Source organism: Nelumbo lutea, chromosome 2 (assembly GCF_056320005.1).
Source record: "Nelumbo lutea isolate HS-2025 chromosome 2, American lotus-T2T, whole genome shotgun sequence".
Classification (NCBI taxonomy): Eukaryota; Viridiplantae; Streptophyta; class Magnoliopsida; order Proteales; family Nelumbonaceae; genus Nelumbo; species Nelumbo lutea.
Window position 1 is genome coordinate 14,267,601 of NC_142685.1, and position 16,135 is coordinate 14,283,735.

Below are 16,135 nucleotides of genomic sequence, written 5' to 3' on the forward strand. Positions count from 1 at the left end.
ATAAAAAATCTGTCATGATTCGCAATGGTCTCACCTTTAACACAGGCCATCATAGCTTATTTAAGGAAAACGAAGTACCCCTTTCAAATGTCTCCGAACATCATAGTCAACGAACCTAAACGTATTCTATCAGCCCATTAGAAACTTCAAATCAACAAAGCATGACGTCATTTCCATGGTTGCAAGTTTGAAATGCAAAGCATGGAATTTTTTTCCTCTTCCCTGCGCCTATAAAATCAAAAATATGCCCGACAAAGTCAACGGGTTTTCTTCTTATGACCAACCATTGGATTGGCACTCTTTTAGTCCAGGGTTGATTACTCCCCTGTGAACCAAGATGAAGCATTCCCCAATATAACAGTTTATACACGTCCTGCAATCCTAAAACGCAACCACAAAAAAAAAAAAACACAATGGCACCTAACTTGGATTCTAATATCTCGTATTATTATGGTGAGTCTTAAATTCCAACCAACAGCAACGGGCCACAATAGTGCAAGTCATGGTCAAGAACACACTTCAGACTTCAGCACGCACAATGGATGCAGGAATGAGCAATTAAAGGGCTTTATTGTTTTATAAATTATCAACTGCTCACTAATGTATAATTGACAGGGTGCATGTTAAGAGGACGTCAGGAGATAAGCTCATAATGATTCTGGTTCCCTTGAACCCAATATTGGAAGCCAATTCTCCTTACAGTAATAAGAAGGCGGTGTTCATACAAAAAATCCAGTTAAAACTATAATTATCATAGGCTTATAGCTGTATGAGAAAACAACTGGGTAAATCTAAAGCAAAACTACAATAATTAGCATCTATTAATTTTCAATAACCTATGAAGGAAAATTCAGTAAGCCATATCTCTAAGTTGCCAACCCAAGGAAGAAGCATCAGGTTTAGCATATTCATATTTCACAAAATGGAAAATGGTGAGAGGATAAGATGGTGGGTATGCAGATCACTTTTTAAAGTGCTTCCACATAACCTTCTGTAATGTTGTTTAAGTAGGTGATCACAGACTGTACCTTATGTGATATCTCCGAAGCCAATCTTCACCCTTTTCATAATAATCCTGCCTACTAAATGTCTGCCTCAAGAATAGTGGAGCAGCAGCATAAGAAGCAGCACCTCGCCATGCATCAAGAACAGGATCAGATGCCCGGACTACTCTTATGGGCGACTGAAAAGGACGGATCATTCGGATCCCAGCTTCCAAGCGGTCAGTCATTCCATGAAAGAGGCAGCTCCCACCAGTCACAAGGATCGAATTGGTGATTCTGTCCTCAATCCCATTCCCCTTCACAGACAACCTTTGTATTGAAATTCCAGCCATCTCATCCAGCCCTGCCTGGTCAACCCCAATCATGTTTGGCTGAAACAGAATTTCAGGACATCGGAACCTCTCAACACCAATTATGATCTGGAAGTCTTCCTTGGTGAGAGGACGAAACCGTGGAGCCTCAGTAAGTGGTTGAAAGGGACCAACATCCAATTTCGCAACAAAAGTTGGGTCTATATCCTGTCACAGTAATGTCACAGAAGGATATGAATGAGAAAAGGAAATTTTACTACCCATAATCATCCCAGCTATGCAGTGTCAGCCACCAGAGCAACAGAATCAGGAAGTGATTATAAAAGAAATTGACAGTTGGATTGATGAAAATCACCACAGTAAAATGAACTGACCTGGAGTCGAGAAGTGACACGGGCTAGTTCAGCCTCATCCTCCTCCTGTCTGTCATCATCATCGTCATTATCTCTGCTCATTAATTTGTATAGTTGCCAGTCTTCATCCTTGCTTCCAAATGTGTCCTCACCCTTCCCTCGATCAAAGGCTGCTGTTGTCAAAAGGCGCATCCTTTCCTTCTGTGCGGCATTCAGCCTCTCACCACGGCCAACACCTCCTGACAAATTCTGATTCCCATTTGTACGCGTTCCATTTGTCTTCAGCCGCTTCCGTTGCTCAACTTTCTCTGAGAGCTCTCTATGCTTTGTGCGTAGCTGTTCCAAATACAGCTCTGGGTTCTCTCTACATTTACACAAAGACAGGAGAATATCAAATGAATGTCATGCAATGATTGCATAAAGCATTTAGACCAACTCCTTCACTAGAGTTTTGATAAAGTGTGTCCTAGTGAATAAAAGTTACCAAGGCCTAGTCACTGATAAAAAAAAAAGAAAGTTACCAAGGCCTAGGTTCTCCTAAGGATATTATATTAATATAAGATATCTAGTGGCTTGTGAAAGGAAAATGTCAGAAGGGACTCAAGTTGCTCCTAAGTGCATAAAGGTTTCAGCCTATGGATCCAACAGTAATGAAACTGGAATTGTCGTTGGTTTATTTTAACAGAGCTCATTATGAAAGGTGCTCCTGAATGGATAGCACACTCACCACAAATAAAACTCAAAATCAGAAGCAAGAATACACTATTTTTGTTTGTTTTTTTTACCCCTTTTTTTTTGTTATTTTATCTTGTTGTCTCTGTTTCCATGTAAAAGGGACAGATAACTTAGTTTTTTTTAAGAAAAGGGGAAAAATATAGCTGCAATAATTCAGACAAAAAAAATTCCCCGACCCTTTTACAATGAAACAAACAGAGCCTTATTTGAAACTGCAGGGTACTGATTGATTAAGAATGAAAAGCTTCTGAACAATGTGGAATTGCCTAAATCCATAATTTATAATTTAATAGCATACAAGCGCTTTTCTTCATCTTGTTGATTTTGCCTTTCTCGTTGTAGCTCCTCCTCAAAGCGTTTCTGTTTTGCACGCTGACGGCCTTCAGATGTTGTCTTGAGAAATAACTGTTTCCTCTTTTCCTTTAGCTGCAAAATGAAAGAACTCATTCAACAGGGCTTAAGGTGGCACAAAAATAATTGCCAACATGATAAGTGCAGAACAGCTAAAAATACGTGGAAATTGATGCAGAAACATGGCAATGAAGAAAATCCATGATGGCCCATGGATTAATCCAACAAGCTCAGGTAAATGTTTTGATACTTCAGACCAGATAAGCAACATATATCATATTAGGTGTTTATAAGTAATGGTAGAGTTCCTGATGGAATTGGATATTCCCCATGATAGTTGGTACACAATAGTGATCTCTTGGTTTAGTTGCATGCATGGAAGACGCTCTACAACACCTGTAAGAAGCACTGTTGCAAGCTGAGGGGGCTAGAAGGGCTAGGGGCACAGACCAAAAGGGACATGGTTGAAGTAATAAGAAATGATTTAAGCACTTATAATTTAACAATGGATTATGGATATGGCACTAAAAAGAACAGAATGGCAAAACAGGATTCATGTAGCCAATCCCATATAGTTGGGATAAGGCTTAGATGATGAATGATGCTTGGTAATAAAAACATGAAGAGCCAATTCTATAAATCATCTATAAAATCAAGGGCACTTTCTATGATGCCAGAAGGGTATGATACCAGAACTTTGACCAATCAGAAAACCTCCAGTGAATGTTGATGAATACCAGCTGATTGGATACCACTTCTATGATACTGGTTGATTGGTTATTAGTTTTTTAGGTGTTGTGCCTTTTCAGTATCATAATTGGACTCAAAATCAAGTGCAACAGCAGAAATTTTATGAGCATAGTTGTAGCCATTTAACATAATAATACCTGCTCTGGTGACAGCATATTGTCAGGAATATTAATGAGAGGATACTTCTCAGAAGTAGAAGACTCCAGTTTATCCTCATTTTCAACCTGTTCTCCCTTCGCTTTTCGTAAAGATTGTGATACCTTAACAATACTAGACTCGATTTCCTGCTTGGATACATAGCCAGTCGCAGACAGGAAAGCTGGAATGTCATTCTCTTCCACGTTTTCAAGCTGCTTCATAAGAAATTCCAAACCATTGAGTTCATTTTCCAACTCATTTATTCTAGAAGACCTTTTTGCTGCAGCCATTTCTCTCAGACGTTGACCTTGCTTCTCTTTTATGGCCGCTTTTCTTGCAATCTCTTCCTCTGAAGGTGGCTCTTCAGTTGGAGGAGGAATCCATGGAAGTTGCCAACATCTTGTTTTCTCTTCAGCTTCCTTCCCTCCTTTCTGTCATGAAAACTGTAATACTTGAAACTCAGTCTTCTTTAACAATACAAGTGGAGTGAAAGTGAAGCCCTACCTGGAATAACCGAACTTCTGAAGTATAATCCAGAGCTACATAACCGTGTTCCATCTTCAGGTCTTCGACCTTCTCCCATGTAATGCTAGGCCTATGTATGTCCATATTAAAAACATTTTTATTGGAATTTAAATATTAAACATGAACAGAAATTCAACCAAGGAAATAAGGTCCCTGTTCCTGTAAAGTAAGAACATAGAAATGTATTTACTTACATGTGATTGGGGTATTTAAGTGAAAGAAGCTGCTTCAAGTAGTCAGTGGCATGGTATCCACCAATGTTTGCTCTGCAGCATGCTTCAAAAACAGGTTCTCCACTGACAATCTGAAATCATGACACATGATGACAAAGTAAGAATTTCTAAAGAAAATTAGTCTCTTTTAATTGTAAGGGAAAGGTTGAAGTTAAAAATAAATTCCAAATCAAATAAATAACTAAAACAGTCACAATTTACCCCACTTCTCAAAAGACCAAGGTTCAACAATAACAGAATTTCTCGCACTTGATAAAAACTTTCAAAATGAGCTTGAGAAAGTCAAGATTTTGTATGTGTGTGGGAGGATAAATACTGCACAAGTTCACCTCACCTCCCACCCCAAGAAATAATGAGAAGAAAAGTGGAAGGAGTGAATGGTTACAAGGGTATGCTAGGGTGCGCCTTTAAAAGGGTAAAATTATCTATAAGAGTCACTAATAGCATAGTTGCAAGGTGAGAACTAACTAGAGGACCTTGTGGACAGAAATTTTAAATGAAAGAAAATTCATATAATCACTTCATTTGGCAGTCCTCCATTGGCTACTAAACTAGGAAGCCTTCTATATCTATAATTTTCCCTTTTCCTTTTCTAGAAAGACAGGTTTTTTTTTCTTTTTGAGAAAATGGTAAGGTACTGTATATTTCAATTAGTGAAAATATACACATATGCTCATATACAAAAGTCACTATACAAAGTATAGTCAGTCAGCTTTAATCTGTCCACATTACAAAAACAAATTGGCAGTATCAAAGTAGCATTGATGGGAAATGTTTCTGAACTGATCCATAGCAGCTAACCAAGAGTGAATGGAGCTTCTGCTCTTCTTAATTAGATCTTCCACTGAACAGCTTCGATTTTGGAAAATTCTCTGATTCCTCTCCTTCCAAATACACCATGACACAGCAGCAGGAATAATACTCAAAAGCTTCTTTCCTTTTCCATTGAATCATTTTAGTGTCCAGGCATACAGATGGTCTGTAAAACTATCTGGTGTACACCACCAGGTCACCAGGACAGATTGAACAGGCTGCAAAAGTAGTGGGACATCCATCTCACCACAGCACAGTGCAGAAATAAATGCAAGGATGTTTCTGTCTTTCTCACATAGAACACAAACTTCTAGAAACATAGGTTTCTTTAACTTGGAACTCCACCATCTCCACATCAATGAAGGCATGCAATTACTGAATTCCAACTGAGATATTGAAAACTTGGTTATTGTGTAAGTAATACCCCTACCTTGAAATAAACAAATAAATAAAAGATCGAGGTTTGGGGTCAGCAGCCCTGAAGCACAAATATTGGGTATGTTTCCCATATAAAGCTTGTATGATTTCATATTTATTGTAAGAAACCCATATTAGGACATTAGTTTTGCCCTGGCTTATAAACGACAGTATTAGTCACTATGTTACTTAATAATAATATTATTATTACTACAACAAAGCAGGTTGATGGTGTTTGTGCTAACTTGGTTTTCTACACTTCCCATTAGCTCCCAAAAATGTTCTCATACAGCACCATTCATTTAATCTACTCAATTTCTAGAACACCATTATGTCCATTACTAGCTTAAAATTATGTCAAAGTTACTAAACTTACTGGGATAGAATGGCTCGTAGTCAATCCCACACATATAGCAAGACCATCTTTGCTGCAAATCCCAAGTCCTTGATTGTACTTGTAGCTGAATGCAGCATCAACACCAAATGCTGCAACCACATGAGGAAAGAAAGATCATTTGCAAAATAATGAAAAAAGAAAAGAGACAAGTGATACGCTCAAGTTATCTAACAAGAGGGAGAAGGATCTAGAATAAGGAGAAGAGAGAGAGAGAGAGTTTGTTTGTAGAAAAGCCAATGCCAACTCCATTCATTCAGGCTATATTTATAGCCTTATGGTGCTACAAACTGGGAGTAGAAATAGGAACTACTGCCCCTTAATCTTAGGAGCTTATCAACAAAAAAACAGAATGCACTTATCTAGGAAACAGAATGCACTTATCTAGGAACAGAAATTGAAGACTTATCTAATGCACTTATCTAGAAAACAGAATGCACTTATCTAGGAGCAGAATTGAAGACTTATCTATTCTAACAGAATTAAAACTGAATGGATAAGGCTTATCCCAACTAAGAGCTAACATGACCGGGTCTTCTGCTGCTATCCACTTTGACCGGGTCTTCGGCTGCTGCATGCATGCACGTATCATTCTCCTCCCCCCCTGAAGGACCCTTGTCCGCAAGGAAGTCGGGATAAGCTTTTCTGAAGCGCCATTCATTCTCCCAGGTTGCATCCTCAGCTGGCGCCCCAATCCATTTGACCAAGACTTCGGATTTTGGGCGGTATTTGCCCTTGTGAATAATACGGCGATCCAGGATTGCTTCCGGTTGGGGTAGGATGGTCGAAGTATCCGAGATTGGAGGAAGCTGAGTGGAAGTAGGGGTGATGGGTCCCAAGTGCTTCCGCAGCAAACTGACATGAAACACATTGTGGATTTGAGAGCCGGGGGGCAAGGCTAAGCGGTAGGCTACTGGACCAATCTTCTCAATGATTGGGTACGGCCCAAAATAACGTGGGGCGAGCTTCATGGAACGCCAAAACGCCACCGAGGTCTGCCGGTAAGGCTGTAGCTTCACATACACGAAGTCACCTGCTACGAACGAGACTTCTCGTCGGTGCTGGTCCACTTGACATTTCATCCGGTTCCGGGCTACCTAGAGGTTATGTTGTAGCTCGCGTAGGATGATGTCCCGGTCACGCAAGTATTCGTCAACTGCCCCTACTCGAGTTGTACCCGGTACATAGGTCAGGAGACTAGGGGATGGGATTCCGTAGACTGCTTCGAAGGGTGTCATTTTGGTGGAAGAGTGAGTGGAGGTGTTGTAGCTGTATTCTGCCCAAGGAACCCACTCTACCCATTTTCGCGGCTGGTCACCTGCAAAGCACCGTAGATATTGCTCCAACGTCCGGTTAACAACTTCGGTTTGCCCATCGGTTTGGGGGTGGTAACTGGAGCTCATACACAATTTCATCCCATGCATCTGAAAAAGTGTCTGCCAGAATGAGCTGATGAATACCTTGTCACGGTCGCTAACAATGGATGTTGGTACTCCGTGTAGGCGAACAACGTTGGCAACAAATGCCTTCGCGACTGTGGTGGCAGTGAATGGGTGTTTTAAGGGAATGAAGTGGGCATATTTTGTCAACCGATCCACAATTACCATGATAACCGTGTACCCATTGGAGGAGGGCAATCCTTCGATGAAGTCCATGGAGATGTCTGTCCACATTTGAGTAGGAATTGGTAATGGCTGAAGCAATCCCGTTGGTCTCATGCAATCTGTTTTGAAGCGCTGACATACGTCACATTGTTGCAAGAACTCCTTCACCGTCCGACGCATGTGGGGCCAAAGGAAGCTGTGCTTGATGCGAGAGAGGGTATGAAACCCAAAGTGTCCCCCTACAGGGGATGAGTGGCAGTCCGCCACCATCTTTGAAATCAAGGTGGAGGTGGGGCTCAAATAAATCTTGTCCCCCTTGAACCATACCCCATCCCACTGAAGCAACTTGTGGGAGGGTCGCTTTTTCATCAATTCCCCATAAAAGGTGTCTTGTTTGACCTCTTCTTGTAGCGTCGGCCACCAGTCTGCGTGTGGTATAGAGATGGAAAGAAACTGAAATTCAGCCATACGTGACAAGGAATCCGCACCTTGGTTCTCAACCCCTTTTTTATACTCGATCTCATAGTCGTAGCCCAGTATCTTTGGCAGCCACCGCATTTGTGCCGGTGTGGTTATCCTCTGCTCGAGTAAATATTTAAGACTTTTTTGGTCGATGCGGACTGTGAATGGTTTCCCAAGCAGATATGGGCGCCATTTCTTAACGGCTTTGACAATAGCTAACATCTTCTCATAGGTGGATAATGCCAAGGTTGAACCTTTCAATGCTTCACTGAAGTAGGCCACCGGTCGGTTTTGCTAGATGAGGATGGCGCCAATCCCGGTTCCACTCACATCGCATTCAATCACAAACCGTTGGGAGAAATCAGGTAGACGTAGGATTGGCGGTGAAGTGAGTGCCTTCTTCAATTGCTGAAAGGCCAGCTCTACTGCCTCGTTCCATTGAAATCCCCCTTTGGTCAACAGTTGGGTTAAGGGCGCTGCAATGCTTCCGAAGTCGCGGATGAACTTCCGGTAATATCCTGCTAACCCGAGGAAGCCACGGACCCCCTTTGCTGATGTCGGTGTAGGCCATGCGAGAACAACTTGTATTTTGGCTGGATCAATGGACACGCCTTGTTCTGAAATCACATGACCCAAGTACTCGACCTGCGAAACCCCAAATTGACATTTTGACATTTTTGCAAATAATTTGTTAGAGGATAATACAGTTAGAACAACTCTCAAATGAGATAGGTGGTCTTCCCATGATTTAGAATAAACCAGAATGTCGTCGAAGAAGACCAAAATAAATTTCCGGAGGTATGGGCGGAAGAGGTCGTTCATGAGGCTTTGAAAAGTTTCAGGTGCATTCGTCAAGCCGAACGGCATCACTAAGAACTCGTAATGCCCTTCATGTGTTCGGAAAGCCGTTTTAGGAACGTCTTCTTCTTGCACTCGAATCTGATGGTATCCCGACCGTAGATCTAGTTTGGAGTAAAATTTGGTGCCGTAGAGCTCATCTAATAATTCATCAATCACGGGAGTGGGATACTTGTTTTTAATAGTGATTTTGTTCAGTGCTCGGTAATCCACGCAAAACCGCCAAGCTCCATCAGCCTTCTTCACTAGCAAAACCGGCGATGAGAATGGGCTATTGCTTGGTCTTATCAGCCCTGTCTGCAAAAGCTCCTTCACCATCTTCTCTATTTCGGTCTTCTGGTAATACGGGTATCGATATGGCCTCACACTCACCGGTCCTTTGTCGGGAAGCAGTGCAATCCGGTGGTCATGTGGTCGTTTAGGAGGCAGGCTTGTGGGCGGCTCAAACACATGGGAAAATTCGGTGAGAAGGTGGTCCATCTCGGGTGGAAGAAAACCTGGTTGGCCGTTGCTATGTGAAGGAACTATTTGAAAAAAAAATCCCGTACCTTGTAACCCATTGCATTCCTTGTTGGTTAAGGCTTCGATGCTGGCTCGTCCCAATCCTTGGAAGGTGCAAGAGAGTCCCTCCTTTTTGAACGTCAAGGTTAGTTGTTTGTAATCCATCTCGACGGGTCCAAGCGTCTCTAGCCACTGTACTCCCAACACCAATTGGCATGCTGCGACGGGAAGAACATAATAGTCAGCGGTAACGGGGTGTCCTTGAATGGCGAGGGTGAGAGATCGGCACTGCCCCATACACTCGATCTTTTCACGGTTGGCCACCATAACTTGAAATTTCTTGTCTCGGTTCACTGGCAACCCGAGCTTGGAGACGATGGCTTGGTCAATGAAGTTGTGGGTGCTGCCGCCATCAATTAATACGGTCACGTTCTTGTTTTTCAGTTTCCCAAGAACACGTATGGTTTGCGGGTGCTCAGCTCCTACAATAGCGTGGAAGGAGATTTCAGGGATGGCTTCTTGGTTTTCCTCCTCTGATTCGACAGCCTCCGCGTCTGCCGGTTCCGGATCCTCAATCATGAACAGTTGTGGACGTGCACAACGGTGGCCGGAGGTGAACTTCTCATCACAGTAGTAACACAGCCCCTTCTCATGACGTTCTCGCGCCTCCTGGTTGGTGAGTCGCCAGAATGTTGAGGAAGGAGCACTGGAAACCTGGTTCGCGCGCGAGCTTGGTGGAGGCCCAAGTACACCGGCCATGGGGTTGGGCGACGCCTTCTGGGTTGTCATGGCTGGTGGGGATCGAATCGGTTGGCTAGCTCTCCGCTGTAAGTGATTTCGTTCCTCAATTAACCGGGCCACTCCAATCGCCTCTATCAAAGTTCGAGGCTGCTTAATCTTCACGTCTAAACGAACGTCATCACGAAGTCCTGCAATGAAACAGCCAATGAGAAAGCTCTCGGGCAGGCCGTCAACTTGGTGAGAGAGCCTCGCGAAGGCTTCTTGATAAGCCGTCACAGTGGTGGTTTGCTTTAGGCGGGTTAATGCCTCTGATGGGTCCTCGTAGTCGGTGGGGCCGAACCGTTGTAACACCGCTTTGGAGAGTTCTTCCCATGTGAGCGGTCCGCGATGCTTGGTCAACCACCTGTGCCACTGTAAGGCGATGCCTTCCAAATGGAAGGAAGCTAGCTGCACCTGTTGGTCCGGAACAATATTTTGAAATTCAAAATACTACTCCGCCTTGTAAATCCAACCGCTCGGATCATCCCCATTAAATTTTGGGAATGACAGCTTGACGTGTTGATGAGGGTGGTCATGGGTGGAGCTTGAACGGGAAGTATGGGGCTGTGAGGATTCTTCATGGGCGAAGGGGTTGGTCTCGGGAGTGGTATTGGGAGTGGTTCGTGAGGCTCGAAGGGCTTAGCAGGATATTACCAGAAGTTCATCCGCGACTTCGGAAGCATTGCAGCGCCCTTAACCCAACTGTTGACGAATACTTGCGTGACCGGGACATCATCCTACGCGAGCTACAACATAACCTCCAGGTAGCCCGGAACCGGATGAAATGTCAAGCAGACCAGCACCGACGAGAAGTCTCGTTCGTAGCAGGTGACTTCGTGTATGTGAAGCTACAGCCTTACCGGCAGACCTCGGTGGCGTTTCGGCGTTCCATGAAGCTTGCCCCACGTTATTTTGGGGCCAGCTGCCTCCTACAAAGCAGACACGGCGCTGCTTTGGAACCTCAAATCCGTCTTGAAGTCCTGAGCAATCTCACGAACAAGCCTCTGGAAAGGAAGCTTTCGAATCAAAAGCTCAGTGCTCTTCTGGTACTTCCTGATTTCCCTAAGAGCCACCGTTCCAAGCCTGAACCTGTGGGGCTTCTTCACTCCTCCAGTCACCGGAGCAGACTTGCGAGCGGCCTTCGTCCCGAGTTGCTTCCTTGGGGCCTTTCCTCCGGTGGATTTCCTCGCAGTTTGCTTAGTTCTTGCCATTTCCAAGAATGAAGGGATAAAATGAATTAGGGTTTCCTTTTCTGGGTGAAGTGCAATCGATGATGGTAGAAATGGTTTGGGCTCGACTGGGGCTTGGAGTTCAGTTAACACTGCTTGCAAGACAGTGTTCATTTGGTCGAAGCTCGACTCATGTCGTGCTAAGGTTTCATTGACCTCATTGCGGAACTCCGCGTTCGTCTTTCCACGGGTGTCCATGGTCGAACCGGCTCTGATACCAATGATACGCTCAAGTTATCTAACAAGAGGGAGAAGGATCTAGAATAAGGAGAAAGAGAGAGAGAGAGAGAGAGAGTTTGTTTGTAGAAAAGCCAATGCCAACTCCATTCATTCAGGCTATATTTATAGCCTTATGGTGCTACAAACTGGGAGTAGAAATAGGAACTACTGCCCCTTAATCTTAGGAGCTTATCAACAAAAAAACAGAATGCACTTATCTAGGAAACAGAATGCACTTATCTAGGAACAGAAATTGAAGACTTATCTAATGCACTTATCTAGGAAACAGAATGCACTTATCTAGGAGCAGAATTGAAGACTTATCTATTCTAACAGAATTAAAACTGAATGGATAAGGCTTATCCCAACTAAGAGCTAACATGACCGGGTCTTCTGCTGCTATCCACTTTGACCGGGTCTTCGGCTGCTGCATACATGCACGTATCAACAAGTTTCTCAAACAAAATTAAATTTAGGCCCAAGCAGTGTATGAGCATTTCTATAGGTGGTGAGCCAACAAAAATTCATCCACATAAATATGTAAAATGGAGATTTTTCCATTAAAAAGTATAAGGTAAAGAACATAGGCCATAGTGGACCATGTAATGTCTAGACAATTAGACACATTATTCCTCCTCAAGATATATTTCTTCATTGGTAATGGTTAATTCTATTAATGAAAAGATTAATAAAAACATACGCATACAATACACACATAGATTGAAGTAGTGAAAAGTGATTTAAGGGCTTATAATTTAACAATGGATATGGCACTAAACAGAACAGGATTCATGTAGTTGACCCCATATAGTTGGGACAAAGCCTGCTGATGATTATGAGCCCAAGTACCCAAAAAAATACCATTCTAACATGACAGAATATTAGAAAAGACCGACAAGTAACCATTAAATGCATCAATACAAAAATAAACAAAAATGAATACAAGAAATTCCAGCATGGAGAGCCCCCAGAATGTCTCCCAAATCCTCGTGCCAATATCTTCCAGGGAATTACCAAATTTTAAAACTATACCTGACTGGGCATTTGAATGGTTCAACCAGAAGAGGACATATCCAGTATAGACCAGGTCAGTAAATGAAAGAGGGTTGAAAATTTGAAATGAGTTGGATCCAGTCTTTTGACATTTTGGTTTGCTCACCACTCTGGTTTTTAACAAATCAATCTAGGCAAACAGCTGAATAAGATCATATTTATCAACATATAGTTGAAATGAATTTAGGTATCAGAAGATTCGACAGCAACTCATACCCAGTGATGGTACTCCATAAGTTTCAAAAAGAAGTTCTGCCATTTTACTACGAGATTGAACTGGATTGCATACAGATTCTGTAATCAGGATAGGATGATCAACCTGTTCTGCATCAGTTAAACAAGACAATAACAAAATCACCTCATGAAGGATGATCAACCTATTCTCAGAACAAGGAAATTAATTATATCAAATACTAAGACCTACAACAGAGATAAATAAATTACACATGCAACAGATGACACATGACACATCATGGACACTTATGACTATGGTACAACCGTACAAGTTGTGTGCAGGCCATTGCATGCTCTCGATGCACTGAATTATAAGTAAGCAGTTTCACATGAAACATGTTCAAAGAGACAATTATTTACCTCCCAAGCACATTATCATGGCAACGTTCATTTGCAATCAAATCTGAATCGGATACAAATTTTGCACAGGTTCAGTTTTGAATTTGTTTGTTTGACTATGATTTACACTCTTACCTGATGCAAAGTTAGTACTTTTTGTCTCATTTGCATCCATTAGCAATGCAAATTTTGCAACTGAAAAACTGATACAAGATTTGCACCACTTCCTCCTACCTCAAATCTCTCTCATATAAGTGTGGACCACATCAATTTGCTTTCTACCTTACTACCCCCAAATAAATAACCTTCCGCTTCATTTCTCTTTCATATAAATTGAGCACCACCTCATTTTACTTCCTATTTTACTTCTTACAAGCAAACAAAGCAAGGTTAAATCTGAAGCAAAAGTAACCGGGATTTCCACTCAATCCATTTGCACTCCTATGCATTTACACCAGTGCAAATGAAATTCACACTGCAACCAAATGGAGAAGAAGTGGTCTTTCAAATGTTGTGCATCCAGCAATACACTATTTGAACAAATTTGTTTTTTGAGGAAAAGAAGTTACTATATACCCACAGTACCCAAAGCGATCTAGCATTGTTTAATTAGGATAGCTCTCTTAAGAAGGGCCCGAACCTCTATTTCATATTTGAACAAGTTCACTCAAGCAACCAAAACATGGCTCGGTTGAGCATGGTTTAAATAACAAGGACCCAGTGTTAGCTACACTAAGCCCTTTGATGAGGGGAAAAAATTAGATCAGCATCCAGGCTTGATACTGCATGAAATAGACACAAATTGTGTTTCCCAGAACAATTAGGAAAGCAGTATTCACAATAGAAATGAAATACAGTTTTTTTTCCTTTGCTTTTCAATCAAATTTACAATGCCAAAAAATAGGAAATCCTTAATTACCTTTGATCCATCTGCACCCATTCGCTCAAAACCAAAGTCAAGAACCTACAAAGGCATGAGCTATTTTATGAGGTTCAAAATTAAATGCGAAACACTGCGGCTTTATTTTCTATCACAATCTCCATGGTTTCAATTACTATTGCATTCAATACCATCATGTTGGGATATGTAGCGAATAACAGTGTTCTGCCTCCTGATTAAAGTACTTTAAACACCAAGTTTCCAAAATGACATTATACCAAATTAAGATAGGTTTTGTGCCAAAAGCAACTTAAAAACTTAAATGATTTTATTGGGAAGAAAAAAAAATTGGCAATTTCAAGCCCCTCCCCTCTCCAAAAAAAAAAGAAAAGAAAAGAAAAGAAAAGAAAGAAATACCACCACCCTAGAAGGAAATAAAAGAAAACTCTTAAAATGCATGGATCTATGGATGGTTTCAACACATTCATTATGCATATGCATTTAGGTGGGTGAGTCTAGTAGTCGGAATAATGCTGATTTATCAAAATCTGTCTATTTGTTAGTTTTTCTTTTTCCTTTGGGCTCTTAAAGGTTATCCAAGAGATCTGGATTATTATCTTGAGGAAAGAGAAAGAGTTGGAAGTAATGGCAACATGCAAACATGCTTTTGATGTGAGGCAGAGGTTTGGGATCAAGGTTGGAAAATCTGATTTCGAAGGAAACTCCAGTGATGCATGCACAGATGCAGGGAAAAATCTATGGAGAAAGAAATTGGTTTTCTCCAAAGATCTTATCAAGTAGCTATTTTGTAATTTTCTTGTATTTCATACTTTGGCTAATCAGAGTCTTTTTTTATATTTATTTTCTAATTTCTTAGTGTCTCAGGAACAGGGTTAGTCATTTTGAAGGCCATATTAATAGTCCTATTAGAGAGTTTCTTAAATTCAGAAAAGTTGAATATGATATCACATCATGTTTCTTTCAGACTATTTTCAGAGGTCAAAATTTGTTTATTCATGGAGGCCTATCCTTTCTGCTGTATTTGGAATCCATGGAAAGGAGATCGATATAAGAATCTTTGAGGATAAGTCAAGTCTACTCCTGAGGGCATAGTTGTCAAGGCGTCACCTAGGCGACTAGGCGCCCTTGGCTGGGCACCTCACCCAAACGCCTTGACTTTTAGCAACTAGGCACCCTTCTAGGCGACAAAAATGACAAGGCGTCCGCCTTTTATAATATCATTTATATTGCTGCATCTTATTAATGAATGTGTTAATACATTTTATTATATGCTATATATATATATATAGAAAGATCAAATACTTTAAAAGATCAAAGGATTTTGAGAAGAGAAAAAGAAAGAAAGAAAAAAAAGAAAAGAAAGAGGAAAGAAAGAATAGACTAATAAAGTGCTTTTTTTCTATTCGCTCTCTAATTAAATAAAACAGAAACTCCATCCTTGTTTTTTTTCTATTTTACTTTCCATCTTGAATATTTATCATATAAAGTTAATAACCTTCTTTAGCTGCTAATTAATATGAATTTGCTCTATTAAATACTTATTATGGTAGTATTATTTTTGAAAATAATGAAATTAATATATGTAAAAGATTTTTCTCTTTTAGGTGTGATGATTTGCCACATTTTTAGAGAACATTTTAATGGTCTTAATAAAGAGAATTGCTATTTTTTCAATTAACATACATGCTGAATGGTATAAAAAACCAGGAAACTAGCCAAAAGTCAGTTTTTTATATTATAAAATTTTTATCACCTAGGCGACTAGGCACCCCAGTGTTGCCTAGAATCACATAGACGCCTTGAAAACTATGATATAGGGACATTTGTTTTCCTACTTAGAATCTATCCTGTTGGCATAAAAGTTCAGGGAAATGAAGAGGATCTAAAACAGAAGGGAATAGGGAAAGGATTGGGAGGCATTTGTATTCTGG

The 16,135-nt window shown here is 41.1% G+C and overlaps 1 protein-coding gene across 3 annotated transcripts in view; it reads right to left on the reverse strand.

Annotated features, from left to right (window-relative positions):
* Nucleotides 1–642: 642 nt before the first annotated feature.
* ARP5 (actin-related protein 5) overlaps nt 643–16,135 on the reverse strand; it is a 29,853-nt gene continuing 14,360 nt past the window's right edge. Inside the window, exons 4-12 of one of the 3 annotated variants that reach the window (XM_088971047.1) lie at nt 14,223–14,267; nt 12,947–13,049; nt 6,007–6,116; nt 4,362–4,471; nt 4,147–4,237; nt 3,642–4,073; nt 2,702–2,829; nt 1,690–2,032; nt 643–1,522 (exon numbers count right to left, since the gene is read on the reverse strand). In XM_088971047.1, coding sequence (XP_088827173.1) covers nt 1,016–1,522; nt 1,690–2,032; nt 2,702–2,829; nt 3,642–4,073; nt 4,147–4,237; nt 4,362–4,471; nt 6,007–6,116; nt 12,947–13,049; nt 14,223–14,267 — 1,869 coding nt within the window. In that variant the 3' untranslated portion in view covers nt 643–1,015. Of the gene's footprint in view, nt 1,523–1,689; nt 2,033–2,701; nt 2,830–3,641; nt 4,074–4,146; nt 4,238–4,361; nt 4,472–6,006; nt 6,117–12,946; nt 13,055–14,222; nt 14,268–16,135 lie in introns of all 3 variants that reach the window. The other 2 variants (XM_088971049.1, XM_088971048.1) reach the window with 2 other exon arrangements.